This window comes from Grampus griseus (genome assembly GCF_964374135.1).
Source record: "Grampus griseus genome assembly, chromosome: 9".
Classification (NCBI taxonomy): domain Eukaryota; kingdom Metazoa; phylum Chordata; class Mammalia; order Artiodactyla; family Delphinidae; genus Grampus; species Grampus griseus.
In genome coordinates, this window is record NC_139003.1 from 96,826,628 (window position 1) to 96,847,004 (window position 20,377).

General features: G+C 54.2%; 1 protein-coding gene across 1 annotated transcript in view; it reads left to right on the top strand.

Moving 5' to 3' along the window:
* Positions 1-20,377, top strand: part of ADCY1 (adenylate cyclase 1) — a gene marked incomplete at both ends in the record, with an annotated part of 117,369 nt that overhangs the window by 63,409 nt on the left and 33,583 nt on the right. The window contains 3 exons of the mRNA XM_082661602.1: positions 2,534-2,692; positions 7,342-7,483; positions 8,989-9,144. Of these exons, the coding sequence (XP_082517728.1) occupies positions 2,534-2,692; positions 7,342-7,483; positions 8,989-9,144 (457 nt within the window). The remainder of the gene's footprint in view (positions 1-2,533; positions 2,693-7,341; positions 7,484-8,988; positions 9,145-20,377) is intronic.

The following is a 20,377-nucleotide window of genomic DNA, read 5'->3' on the forward strand; positions in this document are numbered from 1 at the left end:
GATCATTGGTAAGGGCATCACGCATCAGTAACCTGCTAGGAAGAGATCATGGGATAGTTTCAGAGTCCCTGGGGATGCTAGTTTCAGAGTCTCTGGGGAAGGCCCAGCCTTCCCGCGGGGCGGCCCAGCTCTGTCCTCTCTTCTGCTGCACAGAACAGGCTCCTTTGCTGTCAGAGGCACGTGAGCCAGGGCTTCGGGACTTTCCTTCTCTGTCGACCTCCTTGCGATGTTGTGGACTTAAGTTGTGTCCTGGTGGCATTCATTTTGTTTCAGATGAAGATTCCCAGTCTCTTTATTTCCTCATCATTTGAAGCCCCTCGTCTTTCTTTAGTCTTTTAGATTAAGGGTTTTTTTCTTGGAGGGCAGCGAGCTGGCGGTGGTCAGCAGCTGTGTGGGCGAGGGGAACTGAAATCTCATTCCATACCGTTTACTCACGAGGGTCCAGGACCGGTGTTACACCAGGCCCTGGGAAACTAATGGCCAGGACCCCTTGTGGATGGCCTCGGGTCAGCAGGCGGCAGGCCAGTCCAGGCACAGAGGACTTCCAGGTACCGAGCGTGGAGGCAGGCTCACGCGCAGTGACCACCAGGTGGGATGGGGCTAGTCAGGACACGGGACGCAGGTGGGCTGTGGAAGCTAAGCCAGGGCAGGAGGTATCAGCTACCGCCTTCCTTCTCCCTTGGGCTGACACCAAACCCAAGGGGCCATTGGCGGGCGCTGTGGCCGGAATGCATCTGTCCAGCGGCTAAGCCCTGTTACAGCTTGCAGCCGTCGCGGGTGGGGTAGGTGGGAAGTCCCAGCCGCCTGGGACAAGACACAGGTGAGGAATGGCCTGGGGCAGCCCCTCCCAGGATGCTTGCAACCTACTCTCTGAGAGGGCCCTAGGATGTCCGCCAAGCCTCTGGTCAGTAGAGCCAGCCCGGCCATGTGGCCATGTGGACGCAGTAGTCTCTGATGGAGCCTGACCCAGCGGAAGCAGAGTGACAAGGGTCTGGGCAGGGACGGGGGTGGGTTTGCTGTGGTGAAGGATCTGGGAGGGCTTCCTGGCTGCAGCATCCGGGCTGGGCCTCTGTTATGTTTGAACAGGGTGGGATGCACATGACTCAGCCCTGAGACTTGGGGCAGGACTGAGATTTTGCTCACAGGCTCGGGGCACCTGTTGTATTGTGGGGGCAGGTCTAGATGTGGTTGGACTACAGGGCAACTGCTGTTGGGAGGGGACGGAGGGTGGGTAGTCCATGTCGGGCTGCCCGAGGGTGGTGGCAGCGTGGCCCTGTGTGCCTTTGGTCTCCCAGTCTGCCTTCCCTCTCACAGCCGATGTCCTAATCATGGGGCGCTGTGTCCCCGAGCCTCAGCTCCACCTTCCTGCCCTTCTTGCTACGGAACGTCTCCACCGGCCGGAGAGCCCCATCCAACACACGTGCCGGTCGGGGCCACCTTTGGACCCGCCCAGGGTGGGGAGGGCTGGGGGCGCCGTGGCCGACCCCCTCCCCGCCCTCACGGCTTCCTTGCAATTCTGTCCCTTGGAGCACACCAGCCAGGCCCGACATTGCTTCCTCAGCAACATGCTTCAGACTTTTTAAAGATTAAATAATCTCTTGCTTTTGGGGAGAAGTGGAAAGTCCAGCAAAGTGGCATCAGAGGGCCTCCCCGTGGCTGCGGTGCGTCCCCTGCGCTCTGGCTGTGCGATCACAGGCCCTTTGCGTACTTCCTGCATCTCACTTCACCGTGGGCCTCGTGGGGCTGGAGAAACCATGCAGGGCGTCCTCGTTCCTTTAAAAGGAGCTTTTAAAACCACCTCCTGTTTCTTCTGACGCATGCTTCCAGTGACACTGCCCCCCACCTCCGAGGGTGGTCTCTCCTGGGGCCCTCAGGGCTTCCTGCCAACCCTTTCCTCAGCTGGGGCTGGAGCCCAGAGACACGAGCGCCTGGGGCAGTGGAGCGCGCGTGCACTGGCCCTGCAGTCTGATTTCAGCGTCCGCGTGTTTCGTCTTGTTTTCTCCCTTGAGCTGACTGATGCAGTTTGCAACCCACAAGGTCCCCCTGTTGTTCGGGGCAGGTTTGTGGAGCCTCGCGCCTCCCCACAGGCCGGGTCTGCAGCCCACCCTCTCAGGGAACTCAGGGTCAAACCTTGACCGTTCCCAGGGCTGCTGGGACCCTGTCCGATGTTCCCCGGGGCTCTCACGCTGGCCCCTGGCTAGCAAGCAGGCACGGACACCCCTGATGAGGTCAGTGGTACCCAGAGCAGGATCGGGGTCCTGGATCGGGGTCCTGAGCTCATTTCTCTTCTGCTGCTGCTCTGGGTGGGGAGGGGGATAGGGGAGGTGGGATGCCTTGTGAGATGGCCAGTGGCCAAGGGAGCAGTGGGGAGCCAGCTTGGAGTGACCCCTGCCCACCAGGGCCCGCAGCTCGGGGGTCAGGCTGACTAGGTCAGGAGACCCGCCCCCCGCATGCTCCCGCTGCCCTGTGCTCCTGGCCCTGAGGGAGCAGACCACGGGGCCCCAGCCCCACGCCCTGCCTGTGTTTGCTGCAGGTCCGTGGCCGAGGCCACTGAGGTGGACCTGAACATGCGTGTGGGGCTGCACACCGGCAGGGTCCTCTGCGGGGTCCTGGGCCTGCGCAAGTGGCAGTACGACGTGTGGTCCAACGACGTGACCCTGGCGAACGTCATGGAAGCCGCCGGCCTGCCTGGGTAAATCGGGAACCCTGAGGGTAGGGGCGGGGGATTCTAATTCAACCTTCTGTCTGGAGATCTGGGAATGCCCGGCTGTCCCAGCCCCACCCCCAAGGCCCCAAAGAGAGTGGGCGAGCCGACCCTGGAGGAGGAGACTGAACGCTGCCCCTGTGGTCTGCCTGGCTCGGAGCTGTCCTGCGTGCTCAATGTCGCTTCTCTTTTTGCTTTCTTTCTCAGACTTAAAGTGGAAAGTGTTCTGCCTTTAGAGCCCCACTAGGGAAGTTACAGATTTTCTTCTAGAGTGAGGAGGGTGCATTTCTCACTGGTCCGTGCACTCCTAATGCTTTCTCATTACAGTCGCCTCCTTTGGTCTCATTTTCTTCAAACCATTCCCCAGAGCCAAGGCATCATGGACGGTGAAAACATTAACCCGAGAACTGAACGGGACCTCCCCGCCCTCCACGAACGGTGGGCAGCAGGGGGACGATGTGACTGCAGAAGAGGGGGCTCTGAGGCACACTCCCATGGCCCCACTCTCCCGATTTCCGCCTCTTAGAGGGGTTGGCAGGCCGTGCTCACAGCTGCTGCAGGGCCCAGCTGCGGTTCCCAGGGGCTAGAGCTGAGCGTTAGACACCTGCACACGCATGTCTGCTTCTGTCTTACGAACCTCAGGGCAAAGCTCTGTGCCCTCCGCTCTGCGGGACCTCAGGGCCCCTCTGGCCCTGGCTGCCTGTCCCCAGCTGTCCTGTTCTCACCCTAGAGACCTGGCGTCCTCTGGGCCGCATCTTCCCCCCTCCCTCCTGGCCTGACTTTTTGGGGGAGGTGGCGGAAACAGGTGACACCTTTCCTTGTGCCAAGGCCCTGAGCTCGGCCGAGGGACCAGTGAGTGACATCCAAGGCCAGTGGCTCTGGAGAGCAGCTTTGAAATTGCAGGAAAGGAGGGCTTACGGGGCTCCAGGAAGCAGCAAGCCCGGAGATTAGAATCCAACAAGCCTGAATGCACGCTAAGCCTGCCATGGGAGTGGCCGCAGCATTTCTAAGCGAGCTCAAAAATTGCGGCACTGTCATCTGTGACCCGGGCTGCCTCTGAGCGTCCGTCTGGGGGGACCCTCTTGGCCACCGACCCCTCCTTCCTCCAGGGCCCCGTCCTTCCAGCACCCCTCCACTCCTCCTGTTCTCCACCCTTCAGAGCAGGGACTCGGAGTTGGGGGGGGACACCTTCTCACTGCGCCTGCCCCTCACCCTCTGGGCGCCAGAGTGAGTCCCAGCAGCTGCCCGCCTGCAGCCCCGCTGTCCTGCACAAAGTCCAGCCCCCTGGCCGGCCAGGTGGCGCCAGGAGCCGCCCACCTCCCTCCGCCCCTGCCCACTGAGGTCTTTCAGCGTTCTGCCTGCCGTGCAGACAAGCACACGGACTTCCCACCGCCAGGGACCCCGCTCCGCAGCCCCCTCACCTGGCCAGGGCGTCTTTCAAGTTCCGGCTGACCGGTAGCTTCCCTCCTTCCACTCTACTTACCAGCCCCATGGTGGGGGGCGTGCATCCTGCCTGCCCTGCTCTCTGCTTTGCTTCTTTCTTCCCTCCTCCCCTCCACTCCCCCTTTCGGAGACACCCACCTCAGGAGCACAGTGTTTACAGAGCACCTGGCTTTTCCAGGATGGGGGAGGGTGATGTCGGCAGCGAAGACAAAGCCCTCGGCCCCGGTGGGGTTCACGTTCTTGGGGGGCCACCGGGGGGATGCAGAGAGGGGAGCACGACACGGGGCCGGGGGGAGGTGCCTTTATCACCTGTCAGCCTGGGTCTCCTGGGCACTGAGGTCAGTTCGGAGCTGGGCGGGGGTCTGGGGCGCTCACAGGCCCTTGGGGGCACTGAGACCCTGGCACTGTGCACGGAGCGCCAGGAGGAGGTGCGAGGAGGAGGGAAGATGATGAAGGTCCGAGCCTGAGAGCTCCTGAGAGGAGGGGAGCGCGAGACAGGAAGAGGGGCAGGGGAGGGTGGGGTGGTGAGAGGGAGTGCGGGCAGCCGGGAGGAGGGCTGGGGAGGAGGGAGAGCCGTCAGCTGCGTTCAGTGCTGCAAAATGAGGACTGGACACCAGATCAGGTGTGTGCAGCCAGCGGTGGCCTCAGCAGAGGGTTCAGGGCACACGAGGGCCAAAGCGTGAGTGCCTGGCTCCCAGGGAGATAGCATTGCGACTCTCCCCGCAGGGCAGGGGGCGGAGGGGAAGGAAGCTGGCCTGGGCGGGGTTGCTGGAAAGCTGCTCTGTGAGTGGGGACCAGGGCTGCTGAGCCACCCTCCCCAGTGCCTCTAGGGGCCTGGCACACGTGGTGCGTGCACCCCTCGGGGTCCTGCCTTGCCCTTGCAGCGGGGCAGGGGGGAATGTGTGTGATGGGGCTTTTCCAGTAACCTTCCGAGAGGCCCCTGGAGATGGTGTCCGCCCTGGAGCTTCTCAGGGTTTCCTCACTCTGCCTCTCTAGGTTTGCTCTTTCTTGCACTATTCTTAATGTGATTCCTTCATTCTTTTAAAAAATTTTATTTTATTGAAGTATAGTTGATTCACAATGTTGTGTTAATTTCTACTGCACAGCGAAGTGATTCAGTTACACGTGCATATATATATCAATACGTTCTTTTTCGTATTCTTTTCCATTATGGTTTATCACAGGATATTGAATATAGTTCCCTGTTCTGTGCATAAGACCCTGTTGTTGATCCATTCTCTATATAATAGTTAGCATCTGCTAACCCCAAACTCCCAGCCCATCCCTCCCCCTTCCCCCTTCGTCCTTCTTTTGCTTTCTTCATCCACCCACCTATCCACTCATCCATCCTCCATACTTCCTCCATCCACCCATCCATCCTCCATCCATCCATTCTGCAAGCACTTGTCTTCTATTCATTGGGTATTCGGGGAGTGTGGCTGGTCAGACAGACAGATGGACGGGCGGACAGATGGGAGGAATGAATCACTGCTGTGTCTTTACCCCAGCATCTGATGCTGGGACCCCTGGGACTTGATTCATGGACTCCTTCCCAAGGCCGTACACCCTGAGTGGTTGCCTTGGAGAGGCCAAGGCCAGGGAGGGATGGGGCACCTGTCTGCTTCTTGGTGGCAGGAGACCACACAGCCCTCTCTGCTGCCCTGAAGCACACACAGCTCCTGGTCAGCCCCAAACTGAAGTGCTGGATGCATGTTCCAGGCTGCCTGGAAGCAACTGAAATTGGGTCCTGAGCAAATGGCCTACCCGCGCCCCCCACCCCAGGGGCCCTCAGGTAGGAACCATGATTGGGGTCACCTGCATACCCCACCCAGCTCCAGGGTATGGTGGAGCTCCCTCCGCCCCAGGTCCCACATCTCCCCACCCCTATTGTCTTGGACAAGACAGTCTCATCAATAACTGGGCTCTGGTGCTGCGGGCCTTAGGGATGGCAGACACTGGGCGTCCCCACCCTCCGTCTCCAGGGCAGGAGAGCTAGCGTGGCTGTCTTCACTCCCACCACCTGTGTTGGGGGAGGGATCGCCCCGTGAGTGGTGGGCGGCACTTGGAAGTGAGGTGGCCCTATCCCCTTTAGTGCCCTTGCTGCTCAGGACCAGCCAGGCCTCCAGTTTCTCCCCAGCCCAGGCTGAGAGCCTGGATGCTGTCCATTGCCACCATGTGCTTTTAGGGCAACCTGCACCCGAGACCCCTCCTCTTTTCCAGAGCCTGAGATGCCCTGCACTGAGAGCGGTCGCTGATGTTTCTGTCTCCCTATTGGCCCCTCAGCTCAGTGACAGGACTGTGCCGTCCCTCTCTGTGGTGGAAGGAAGGGAGGAAGGAAAGGAGGGAGGGGGACCAGTGAATGAATGAGTGGACGTGCGTGCATTTCTGGAGACCGTTGATGCCGTTTGCAGTTCAGGGCCAGGCTGATGGGGCGACAGTGTCCCAGGTGCCCTCAGGGCCAGCAATGGGGGGATGCTCACTCCTGCCTCAGTGCCCTGCATGTGTCTCCCCCTCCCCGACCGAGGAATTCAGGAGACTGTTTGGGGACGTGAGGGCTCAGGTCTTTGCAGGGAGTGTTTTGCATGCTGGGGAGTTTGTGTTTCTCCCTAAGCCCCAGTGCTCAGGCCTTGCTAAGGGCCGGAAGCTCAGGCCACGTGTCTAGGTTACGTGGGGACTGGGTTTTGCTCAGGTTATGCTAACAGAGGATTTCTCCTTCTCTCACCAGAAAACTCACTGGGGTGGGCATGAATGCCGCGCACACGGCTCTGTTCCCACCCGCCCACTTTGTGTGGGGACAGTGTGGGCCTGATGTTGGGCTGGGGTCCTCCCGCCCTGGGGGTTTGGCTTCTCCTCTCACCTTGCCCCCCTCTCCTTCCTTCATCGTCCTTTCTGTGTCCTCTGACACTTGCTTCCTTTGTCCCCTTCAGTTCCTCTTGTGTCCCTCTGGCCCCTTATCCCCTCGGCCTGCAGCCCTCCCTGTTCTTGGCCCTCCTTTGCACACTCCCCCCTCTCTCGTGGGGTCCCTCCCCTGCCCCATCCCACCTGTCAGTCCTCCTGTGCGTATGCCCCAGGGAATCTGAGTGTTCCTTCCAGAGCTCTGCCAGGACCCCGCAGAGCATCGCCCGGATGCCGCCCAGACCAGCTGTGGCCCCGCAGGGGAGGCTCCGTCCAAACCTCCGCCTCCTTTTCCGTAGGAAGGTTCACATCACAAAGACCACCCTGGCGTGCCTGAATGGTGACTATGAGGTGGAGCCGGGCCATGGACACGAGAGGAACAGTTTTCTGAAAACTCACAACATCGAGACCTTTTTCATCGTGCCCTCCCATCGGCGAAAGGTGGGCTCCAGAAGGGGTCCTGTGCGGAGCCTTCTTAAGGACTCATAGCTTCCCAGATCGCTGCTTCTCAGGCCCTGAGCTCTGCGCACATGGGAGGGTGTCCCCGCTGACCTTGTGTCCTGGGCCTGGCCTGTTGCCCGTGAGGGGAGGGCCGTGGGGGAGGGGAGGGGATGGAGCTTGGAGTCAGGGCCCTGGGGTCCTCGAGGGCTGGGCCATCCTGAGTCCTACCGCACCTCCCTGGGCCTTCACTGCCTCTCCTGCAAATCAGGTTTGAGAACCCTCTGCAGGAGGTCAGGGATGGGGTGCGCTATGGATCGAGGGGTGCTGTGCACACAGGAAGGCTTGTGACCATCCTGTGTGAGCGCTGAAGGTCACTCTGTCCTGGGAAAGTGATCTGGACACGATTGAGGGTGACCGAGCCACTTCCGGGGCTCAGGTGAGGGGTACAGGGCTCAGGTGAGGGACGCAGGACTCAGGTGAGGGGCGCAGGACACAGGTGAGGATTGCAGTGCTCAGGTGAGGGGCGCAGGACTCAGGTGAGGGACGCAGGACTCAGGTGAGGGGCGCAGGGCTCAGGTGAGGGACGCAGGACTCAGGTGAGGGGTGCAGGGCTCAGGTGAGGGGCATAGGGCTCAGGTGAGGGACGCGGGACACAGGTGAGGGGCACGGGACACAGGTGGCCACAGTACTTCTTCAGGATACAAGCAGGTCAGGGAGAGCTTGGGGTTTCGCTGTCCTGGTGCATCTCCAGGCCAGGATGCGGTGGCCCCCATGTGATGTGGGAGCTGGGGATGGGTGTGGCACTGGCCAGGGGAGAGAAATGGGGCTCAGGGCAGGACAGGCAGGGCAGGGTGAGCTGACTTCTGGAGAAGGGGAGTGAGTGTGTGAGGGAAGGGCAGGTGTGAGAGGTTTGGGTGACCAGCTGGGGTCAACCTGGGGACATAGGAGCAGAGGGCAGGGCGCCAAGGAGGAAGGCCTGCGAGCCGCTGCCGGGATGCAGGAGGTTGTGAGTCAGAGGAGGGAGCCTTGGTGCCATGAGTGGATGCCGCCCCACCCGTCATACAGAATTAAACAACGGCGTCAGCCATGGCTGCGGTTTGAGGGTGGGAAGGATGGCGAGATCTGTACGATGAGCAGCCCCTTGGGAGAAGTTTGGGTTGAGGAGGAGAGAGAAAAAGGTGGAAGGCAGAAGGGCAGGTCTGCAGGAGGGGCCCCGGGGGCCAGTGGGTGACACTCATCCGCGTGGTGCTGCCCCAGCTGGGTGATGTCCATGCATCCGCCCCGGGATTCGGGCATCGCTCTCGTTTCAGAGGCATTGGACGTAGTTGAGACCTGCGTGTTTTGGGACTGGGTTGCCGGTTCTGTTCCCTGCTGGGTCTGGTGAGCCGCAGGTCCTCAGCAAGTGGCCTGTGATCTCCCTGCCCCGTTAAGTTCGTGCTCCCCGCCCAAGAGGTAGGACGTGTGTGTCGGCTCACAGCGTTTCTCTCTGCTGCACGTCCGCACAGATATTTCCAGGGCTGATTCTCTCAGATATAAAACCGGCCAAGAGGATGAAGTTCAAGACCGTGTGCTACCTGCTGGTGCAGCTCATGCACTGCCGGAAGATGTTCAAGGCTGAGATCCCTTTCTCCAATGTCATGACCTGCGAGGACGATGACAAGGTAGGCGGGCCCCACCCCCGTGTGCCGGTCCCGCAGGGAGTCCCTGTGTGTCTGTCCTCCCAGTGCCGTCCTGCTGTGGTCGGCTCCAGTAGCCCTCGTCCTTCACCTCGCACAGTCTTGTAAATGCTGTTCAGAGCTGGGCTGCTTTTGCTTTCCTGCAAAACACTTTTCATTATGTTGTGGGGTTTTTTTTGCAACTTGGCATCCCATGGATTTATCGGTAAATTCAAGCCACAGACCCCAGCTGTTGTTTAAATCTGTCCTCAGGATATCTGTACGTGTCAGATATTGTATCGCTGGTTCCGGAGCCCCCGACCTCCTCTGTCTGCACCCCGAGAGCCTCAACGTGGTGTCACCCCAGCCTTGCCCTTCACCTCCATGGAGAGCATCTCTGGCCATCCCCTCCCTCCCTCTCTGGCTCTCATATCAGAGGCCACTCCTTCCTGGGTTAAGTCCCTCTAGTTCGTGGTGCATGGCCTCCAGCACCTGACGGAGGTTCCTTTTGTGGGTGTTCCTGCAGGTGACCTGGGTGCAGGATTTTCCGTCTTTCTTCTTGGGTTGGTCAGAGTCACCTTCGTCTTTAGTCTGCTGGGATGGGGCGAGGCCTGGGGTGAAAGCCTGGAGCTGAGCGGAGGCAGCATTGTGGCTGGCGGGGGGATCCTTAGTGTCTGCTTCAACCACACAGGCATACTGTCTGTAACCCGGGGCCAGAGACCCTGATCCCTTCTCCCCGCAGGGAAGACCCTGGTCCTCTGGGGCAGGAGGGCCGCGTCCCGGCAGCCTGGGGTGAAGCCTGTGCTCCGCCACTTCGTCAGCAGCTTTGAGCGTCCTCCCCGCGTCCTCTTGTCTTTGGCCCTCCAGCCCCCTCACCAACGGCTGTGCCTCCTGAATATTCTGACTTTCACTATCACCTGTGCTCTTGGGTCTGCACATCCGTGACCGATTGCCTGTTTCCCGAGATTGCATTGCCGCTTCTGCACTCTCATTTTCTCCTCCGTGTGGGTTTTATGCCTTTAAAAGGAATTCCCTCATCACAGTTTTAGTGGCTTTTCGGGAGGAAGCAAAATCCTGCTGACTCTCGCTCGTGGTGCCTTATTCTAGAGGAATTTTCTTGTGATTTTGATGACGAGCTCCTGTTTGGGAAAACTTTATCTGGAGATGCCTAAGAGCTCTGTTGCTGGTGAATTCCCTCAAGAAGATGGGCCTTTCCTCTACTGGCCTTGCAGGAGGCTAAATGCCCAGCTTGTGGTTTTTAGATGTCCCAGGTGGTACGCAGCTAGGTCTAAGGCCAGCTGTCTTAGACCGACCCCACTGCGTGGTCTCTCCTGGTTGGTGTTTGCTGACGGAGCCTCTCAGGGTCTGGGGTTCAGCCGGAGGGCTTTGACCTCACTGCCCGTCTTGCTTGGGCCCCTGGATTTCTGTGAGCCCCATGAAAGCTTGATGGTACCATTCCCTGGCCTGCATTCCTACTGTCCTGACGCTTCTGGCCTCTGGTCATTTTCCTTACTTTCTTGCCAGCTCAGTTGTACATTTCAAAGTATGTATGAGTTAATATATTTACCCAGAATTTGTAGCAGGAGAACTCTCAGGCTTTCTTGTTAGCCAGATTGCCAGGGTAGAAACCCTGATTTAATCTCTGTCTTCTTCCCACACTACCCCCGCCCCAACCCCCTTGATTCAGCTTGACCCCCCCGCCAGGGATGGGACTGGGGGAGGGTTATGAGGTGCACAATTTAAATATGTGTCCAAAACTCAGTATCAGGATGTGCTTCCCTGGTGGCGCAGTGGTTAAGAATCTGTCTGCCAATGCAGGGGACACGGGTTCGAGCCCTGGTCCGGGAAGATCCCACATGCCACGGAGCACCTAAGTCCGTGCGCCACAACTACTGAGCCCACGTGCCACAACTTCTGAAGCCCGTGTGCCTAGAGCCCGTGCTCCACAACAAGAAGAGCCACCGCAATGAGAAGCCTGCGCACCGCAGCGAAGACCCAACACAGCCAAAAATAAATAAATAAAATAAATGAATTTATAAAACAAAAAACCAAAAAAACCCCTCAGTATCAGGATAAGTAACAGTGCAATATTTTAAAAAATCAAATGTAATCCAAAAGAATCCACAATGAATGAAAAATCAAATTTTAGTTGAAGCCTGGGCAGTGCAGAGCCATCGTCCTGGAGCCTGAGGCAAGGGCTGGCGTCCCCAGGACTCCTCAGGGGGGTTGGGGTGCGGAGCGGGGAGGGAACGCGTCATTCCTGCTGGATTGCCCAGGGTGGAGGAGTTAATAAGGCTTTTCCAGGGCAGAGCCTGCTGACCTGTGAAAGGAGCCTATGACCCCTGGATTCAGACTGTGTCTGATGAGCCTGCACAGCTAACATCAGCCTCTCCTTCGCTGGGGCCGGTGGCTCCTTGGTGTTCGCACTCGGACCACAGAGCGCCAGTAACACCCCCGCCCCAGCCATGGCTCCTTAGGTTGGGGAGGAATCGCACACCTGGGCTCAACGCCCAGGACAGGAGCTGTGCAGCTCCTCCCGTCCCTCCCATCCCAGGAGTTGGGGGAGGCAGACCTGCTGTGTGCATGGCCCCTTCCCTCCCTCCTTTTCTCTCTCTTTTTTTTTTTTTTTTTTGCTGTACGCGGGCCTCTAACCGCCGTGGCCCCTCCCATTGCGGAGCACAGGCTCCGGACGCGCAGGCTCAGCAGCCATGGCTCACGGGCCCAGCCGCTCTGCGGCATGTGGGATCCTCCCGGACCAGGGCACGAACCCGTGTCCCCTGCATCGGCAGGCGGACTCTCAACCACTGCGCCACCAGGGAAGCCCCTTCCATCCTTTTCTTCCAGCGTCACGAGTCACGGTTGGATTCCTGGATTCCTCGTGCCCCGAGCCTCTCACCTCCCCAGCTTTGTAGCCCTCCCGCCTCCCTTGGGAGCATGCGTGGTGGTGTCCTGGGTTTCGTCCTTGGCGCCCTGTCCCCGCAGTCTCCCGCGGGTCTACCCTGTGTGCTCAGGGTCCCCATGCCCCTCTCCGACACACCCGACATCTCTGGTGCTTGGGACACCTCCGCCACTGCCTGGCTGGCTCCAACGGAGGAGACCGCAGCCCAGGCTTGCGCTCTGCTCTCAGGCGCCCTCTGCACCCAGCCCGCTTCTCTCTCCGTCACGCCGCCTCCTCCTCCAGACTCTGACCCCTTGTCCGCAGGGCGCCCGATTCCGGCCTCGATGCCCCCTGGGCAGCCTCTATGGGCCCAGGCAGCTCCCCTGCTGGGGAGACAGAGAGCACAGCCTCCATGGGCAGGTGCCGCAGGCTGGGAGCCGAGCTGGGAGCCCGGGCCTCTGCTACCCTGCTCTGTGCCCTTTCATTGCCACCTGCCCCCCGTGATTAGTGAAAACGAGGATGGGGAAGGTAGAGGGCTGGCACCGTGGGGGGGCATCAGAGGGTGAAGACAGGGCAGGCGGCCTGAGGGGGGGTCCATGGTGGTCCTGGGACGATGGGGTGGAGAGGCTGTGCACGGGCGGGGCCGGCCACCAGTGGGGACATTTGGGGAGGATGACATGAGTGCCCCGTCCGGTGACCCCCGAGCAGAGCAGCCCCTGCCTTGCAGCCGTTCTCCCCGGCGGGTCTCAGATCCTGCATCTACTTTAGGATGAGGTCTGCCTCATCGTTCCTGTTCCTGTCTTCCGTTTACTCTATCCGCACCTTGAGCCTGACCGAGGGGGCCTTGGAGATGGAGCTGGGGAAGCCGGCGGGATCAGGGCAGTGGGTTCCACTGTCGCCTGTGCCTTTGTGCCGAGTTTGTGAGACATTGTGTCCCAGGTTCTGGGGGGTGACTCAGATGTACGTGGTCAGCCTCAGACCACAGCGCACCTGGGGTTCCCGTGTTCCTAGCCTCTCCTGGGTCAGCGGTGTGGGAGCCCAGGGCGAATCGGCCGCTAGGTGGCGATACCGTGCACGCACCTCCGGCCAGGGACCTGGGCTTCGGGGTTTGGTGTCAGGGCTCCAGCACAGCTTTAGGGTACTTCACGTCCAAGGTACTTCTCTCCAGTAAATCCAACCCCCGCATGCTTACGCTTGTCTGTTTCTTCCTTCAGTATTCCTTTCTGATTATAAAAGTAATTTATTGTGGAAAATATGGAAAAATACGAAAATGCACAAAGAAGAAGATGAAAAGCCTTCACCTACAATCCGATCACCCTCAACCAACCTATCGTCAACATTTTCGTCCTTCTAGCTCCTTAGATGTGTGTATATTTATAAATTTCTACATAAACTTGATGGGATGATATACAATCAGTTTGCTGCTTGTTACTTTATTTTCACTTGCCAGTGTATCATAAGGGTTTCTTTATATTATTGACTCTTCCTCAAAAATAGAATTCTCTAATCATTGTGTAGATTTCCAGCCTAGGGAGAGACCGTTTACTTACTCAACTTCCACTCAACTTCCATTGATATTTAGGTCATTTCTGCTTTTATTGTTGTTTTTGGATTTTTTTTAAGCAAAATAAATGATTCACAGCATTTTTTTGCTCACGAAAGGGCACTTACATCTCTGATCATTTTGTAAAATGGATTTCTCTGAGTTGAGTATCTGCGAGAGTGTAGCTGGTTAGAGATTGTAGCACCAGTGTTACCTGTAGCAGCAGGTGGGAGACAAGCCTCCCCCTCCCTGGCCAGCCTGGGGAGATGCTCTCTATGGAGTCCCCTAATACTGCCAGTAGATTTGCCCCTTCCAGAATGTACACCAGGAGCCTTCCAGTTCTCTCTCCCCTTTTAAAAAATGCTGCCTCTCTCCTTCTCTTCAGATTTAAAATTACCTAAGCATATTTATTTTAAAATACAAAAGTAACATGTACCCGTGATACAGAAAGTCCAATCCCCCGAACTGTTTACCATTTTGTGTTTTTTCTTCCCCCCCAGAAAAACCTGGCTGTGTGCTAGAAGGTTAATGCCAATAAGACCTGACCTATTTAACTGTCCCAACGCCCTGTCTTTTCACTCAGTGACAGACCTTGGAGATCCTGGAGACTCGTACCAGGGGGCCTCTACCTGCAGACAGACTTGTTTCCCGGTGCCTTGCTGATGCGTGGGAACGTGATTTCCAGATTTCTTCTCTTGGCCATCGGTGCTGAGAACATTCTTAAATTAAAAAAATTTTTTTATACATCTTAATGAACTTTACAAGGATAGCCTGCGGTAACTTCTTTGTAGTGAAATCACTGTGTTAAATGGTGCCTGTATTTGAATTTGTGATCGCTGTTGCCAAATTGTTCTCTCCATGTTTTCCGCACTCACTCTTGTGACAGCTTCCCCAGCACGGCCTCAGCACAGTTTAAGCATTGTTCGTTGCTTCATGCCGCGTCTCCCTTCCTGATCTATTTCAGGTCTGCAGAGGGCCTTTCCTACCCTGTTTCCCAGCTTTTTGTTTTAAAGATGGCTCGGAATATTTTAGAAACATAGTTTCCACCATTACTGCTTGAATTTGATGAAGATCAAATTCTAGCTTATGTTTGGTCCATACTTATTGAAACTGATTGTAGTAACTTTTTTACTTCCCTTGGGTTTCCTTGATATACAGCGGTATCACTTTTAAATAGTGATAAATTTTGTTTCTTTTTTTACATCCTTTATTCAATGATAGTGATGAGTGGCATTCTTTTTTTCATTCTGGCTTAATTAGTTAAAACAAATAGAGTTTTCTTATTAATTGTGATGCTTTTGGTAAGAACTAGTAATGGGTGCCCAATGATCTCAAGAAAGTAGCCCTGTGAGTGAGTGTTTGCACTTGTTAAAATGAGAAGTAGATATTGAATTTTAGCAAATAGTGTTCGGTATCTATTGAGATGATCATTCTGGTGGCTTTTCTTCTCTGACTCTTACAGGGTAAATGGTATTACAGGCTCCTCCAAGGTTTCTTTGACATCTAGTAGCTTTTTACTTGCTTTGTGTCCCCACCGAATCAGGATGCCCCAGGTATAACCACTGCAAGGGACAGCGGTTGGCTCCCCTCTCTGTCACCACAGTGATGTGTGTGCCACTCTTTTGTCACTGGCTTTTAGTTGTCGCAAGAGGACACTCTGACCCCTGAGGTGACAGGCTGACCTGAGGTGGATCTATATGTCCATCAGCCCCAGACAAACCAGACCAGAGCACAGTCGCCATTGGCCACTTACGTTCTGAGCTGAAGGTCACTTACCGTGGTCGAGATCCAGACCAGGTCTGCCCACCTGGGAACAACCTGCACTGGCATCCGGAAAGCTGCTGGACAGAGCAGAGACACTCGCTGAGCTGGATCTGGGCATGGTGTTCTCGTTGCTTAGGCCTCAGAAAAGACTTCACGCCTCAGGACGGTTTCCAGGGGCTCGTAGGATTTCTCGTCTGAAATCACCCGACTGAGCCATCCCTCATGGCCCCGCTCGAGAGCTCTGTGCTTTCAGCTGCTGCCTCCCCTCCTGGCCAGTTTTGGTTCAGCCCTTGTGCTGGCCCTTGTCTGGCAAAACTCCAGTGGGTTCCAGTAAGAGGTTCTGCTCTTCCTTGCTCCCCGACAGCCCATGTCCTTGAAGTGGATTAAACCCCGAGCTGTCATCCATGACGATCCAGCCAACACAACCATTACCATTGTCCCCCGGGGAGCAAGGGGGCATCGTGTAGATCCTAACGCGTTCATAGTTGAAGGTAAGGTGGCAGCTTTACAGCCCACTTCACAGTTCAGATGAAATGGACAAATTCCTGGTAAAACTCAAAAGGGCAAAAAGACCCAGGCAAAAGTGGAAATGTGAATACTCTTTTGTCTGTTAGGAACTCAAGTCTTACTAAATTGCTTCCCAGGAGGAAACTCCCAGCCCGTATGGCTCTGACGGTGGGTCTCCTGGTCATTGAAGGAGTTCTAGTGCCCCCTCATATACGGACTCTTGCAGAGAAGAGGAAGGAGAGAACTTTGCAGCTGCTTCAAGGAGGCGGTGGATACCCCCTGATGAGGACGCCCCTTGGGAGGCGTGAGCCTGGCCCCTGCCCCTGCTCTGGGAGAGGTTCAAACAAGGAATTCTTCGTGGAAAAGGGTGGAGAAAAGCCGCCAGTTCTTAGGCTGATGAGTCATTTCTAGAAAGTCGTCTGTGAAGTGATAGCATTAAGCCCCTGGGCTGTCCCTGTCCCTTCAGTAGGTGAGGGTGGATGGCAGGGCCGCTCATCGGGCCCTGTGGGGAGCTGGATATGTGAGGGGACTGGCTAAGACCTGGGGCAGAGCAGCCGCCTGCTGCCTGCTCCCCAGAGGGGCTGATGCTGAGCAGAGACCGTTTCTCAGACCATGGCCTTCCTGGGGTGTCAGGTGTGAAAGGAGACCTGAGATGCAGCTCTGTGCTTTGCAGGCCTGGGGACACTTTTACTGATCTCAGCTGCTCATATGCTTCAGGAAGGTGGGTGCCCAAGCTCAGCCCCAGGAAGTGCATGCCTGCCCAGTCTACCCCAGGCCAGGGTTTCAGCTCCATGCTGTGGGAATGCCCCATCTTCCCTGTCCCCCAGTTCACCACCCTGTCTTCTTGTAACTACCACACCCCATGGCAGGTAGAGGGCAGATTGGGATTGGAGGAGCAGACAGGTCATAGCATCCAGGAATGCTGCTTCAGAGATGTGTGCTTTCGGAGGTAGTGCTAATCAGGAGTGGGTTTCAGGACATATGAAGAAAACCCCAATCATGGTGGCTTGAACAAGATAGCGGTGAGTTTTCTCACGGATAAACTAAATCCAGAGAGCAGGCAGTTCAAGGCTAATGTGGTGGCTTCAAAGCATCTTGACCAGACCCTTTCTCTTTCATTATTCTGGCTTGGCTGCTCTGCCACCTCATGGCCCAAGATAAATGCTGGGGCTCCGGTCATTACATCTGCATTCCAGCCAGCAGAAAGAAGGCAGAGCTGGCAAAAGGCATATCTCTCTCCTCTTGAGGATGCTCCCTAGCAACACTTCTGCGTATAGCTCATTGGCCAGAACTCAGCCACACAGCTGCACCAAGCTGACACGGGAAGGGGAGAAAGGCAGTGCATTGGCTGAGACCAATGCCTTTATAGAACTTGGGTTCTGTGACCAAGGGGGTATGAATGTCGGGGAGACTGCCAGCAGTCTCTGCCACGCACTTGCATCTGAGACCCTGACATCGGTGGGTCCATGGAAATGGGCTGGTGTGGATTGAGACCCAGTGGCTTTCTTAGTGGCAGTGACACAGAACATTTCCATCACCACCAAGGTCTCGCCCCACTCGTGGTCACACCTTCTCCCTCCTCACAGCCATCCTTAACCCTGGATCCCACTAATCTGTTCTCCATCCCTATAACTGTCACTTGAGAATGTTGTATAAACGGAATCACACAGTGTGTGACCCTTTGAACTTGGCCTTTCTTATGCTCAACTCTATGCTTGGGTCCTTCCAGGTTGTTGCTGGGATCAATAGCTCCTTCCTTTCCGTGGCTGGCTGGTATGCCGGGTTGGAATGGACCACCTTTGTTTAACCACTCACCTGTTGAAGGACATTTTGGTTGTGTCCAATTTTGACTATTACAAATAAAACTACTATAAACGTTCAGGTACAGATTTTTTACGTGGACATAAATTTTCATTATTTTTGGATCGATGCCGAGGTGTGCCATTGATGGGTCATATTTGGTTTTGCGTTTTGTTTTGTTTTTTTAAGAAACCGGCAAACTGTCTTCCAGAGTGACTGTACCATTACACATTCCCATCAGCAACATATGCGCGATCCAGTTTCTCTGCATCCTTGCCAGCCCTTGGTCCTGTCACCACTTTTTTTAAAGAAAATATATTATTGTTCTAATAAGTGTGCGGTGATGTCTCCTTGTGATTTTATTTTGTATTTCCCTGATGGCTAATGATGTCAAACATCTTTTCAAGTGCTTATTTTCTTTTTTGTGTGTGTGCTATTTTCTTCTTAACAACTTTTATTACCAAAAGATGCATGTTCCCTATTAAAATTTCTAGCTGCATACTGATCTAGGAGCGTTTTCTCAATGGAAAGAGTCTTTATTCTGACTTTTATCTTTCTGACATTGTAAGAAGATTTTAATATCACTGATTTATTATTCCCCTCTGCTGGCTGGTGAGCTTTTATGTTTTCAGCCAAACTGTCTGTACAGCATTTCATCTACAGATCTTTACACGTGTGCAAAGATACAACAAACAAAGCACAGGGGAGAATTGTGACAGTGAATTTCCAAATGGTCCTCACAAAGCTACTTTCATGTCCCCCCAAATTTGAGGGGAGTAAGAAAAACTAAAATACAAAGTATTAGTTATAAAATTAAAGAGATACTTCATACTGTAAAGTAGATACAGGCTAGCTCTGCAAGGGAATGACATTTAATCCACTTTGAAAAAGAAATAAAAAACGGCTTCCCTGGTGGCGCAGTGGTTGAGAGTCCGCCTGCCGATGCAGGGGACGCGGGTTCGTGCCCCGGTCCGGGAAGATCCCACATGCCGTGGAGCGGCTGGGCCCGTGAGCCATGGCCGCTGAGCCTGCGCGTCCGGAGCCAGTGCTCCGCAACGGGAGAGGCCACAACAGTGAGAGGCCTGTGTACCGCAAAAAAAAAAATAAATAAATAAATAAATAAAAATATGTGTTTATGTATTTCAAGATTTAATCCCTCATATAAAATGCTATGCTTTAATATTGATCGAAAAGCGATTGCTTATATTTCTATCCATGTGTTTTTTTGGCCACACTGCCCAACTTGTGGCATCTCAGTTCCCTGATGAAAGCCCAGGATCCTAACCACTAGGCCTCCAGGGAGCTCTTTGTATGTTCTCTTCTTTGGTGAAATGCCCCTTGTGTCTATTGTCTGCTTTCTAACTGGATTTTATATTTTCATGTTTTGTAATGTGATCCACTCTGAGTTAATTCTTTTTATAAAGTGTGAGGTTTGAGTTAAGTTCATTTTTTTTGCTAATGGATCTCCAATGGCTCCAGCACTATTTATTTAAAAGCTTTGCTTCTACCATTGAATTGCTTTTGCACTTTGTCAAAAATCAGTTGACCATACTTGTGTGAAGCTATTTCTGGTTCTCTGTTCTGTTCCATTGATCTATGTGTCTGTCCTTCTGCCAAAACCATATTGTCTTGATTGATATAGTTATATAGTGAGTCTTAAAATCAGTAGAGCAATTCCTCTCACTTTATTCTTTTTAAGAAAAATGAGCTATTCTAATCCCTTTGCTATTCCATTTAATATTTAGAATAAGCTTGTCTAGCTACAAAAAAAAGAATATCCTGCTAGGTTTTGACAGGAATTGACAGTGTGGGGAGGATTGACATTTTCACTATGTTGAGTCTTCTTATCCATGAGCATGGTATGTCTGTCCATTTATTGAGATCTTCTTTGATTTCTTTCATTGGCATTGTGTAGTCTTCAGCATACAAGTTCTGTTGTTAGATTTACACCTAGTATTTCATCTTCTCAGTGATTATAAATGGTACAGTATTTTAGTTTTGGTCTTCACACGCTCATAGCTAGTATAAAGAAATATGGTTGATTTTGTATGTTTATCTTTTATCCTGTGGCCTTGTGGAACTCACTTATTTGTTCTAGGATTTTTTTTCCTCCCACTGGGGTTTTCTGTGTAGACTATCATGTCTGTTTCTATCATGTCTGCAAATAGGGACAGTTTCATTTCTTCCTTTCCAATCTGTTTTCCTTTTATTTGCCTTCCTTGCCTTATGGCACTGGTTGGGGGCACTGTATTGTATTCAAGGTGAGGGTGAGCCAGAAATCTCTGCCTTACTGCAGATGGTAGAGGGAAAACCTTTTACCTTTGAGTGTGATGTTAGCTGTAGGTGTTCTGGAGATGTGCTTCATCAAGTTGGGGAAGTTCCCCTCCATTCCTAGTTTTCTGATCATTTTTATCATGAGTGGATATTGAATTTTGTCAAAGGATTTTTTCTGTATCAGTTGATATGACCATGAGGTTTTCCATGTGGTGGTTAATATGGTGTTAATACGATGGATCGCATGGAGGTTCAAATATTTAAACAGCCTTGCATATCTAGTAAAGGTCATGGTGTAGGCCTCTACTTATATATTGCTGAATCCTATTTGCTAATGTTTTGCTAAGGATTTTTGCATCAATGTTCATGAGGGATGTGACCTCAAAAGTGGTTTTCCTTTTTTTAATACTGTCTTAGTCTGGTTTTGGTATCAGTATAATACTGACTTTATTATTTATATAAATTTATTTATT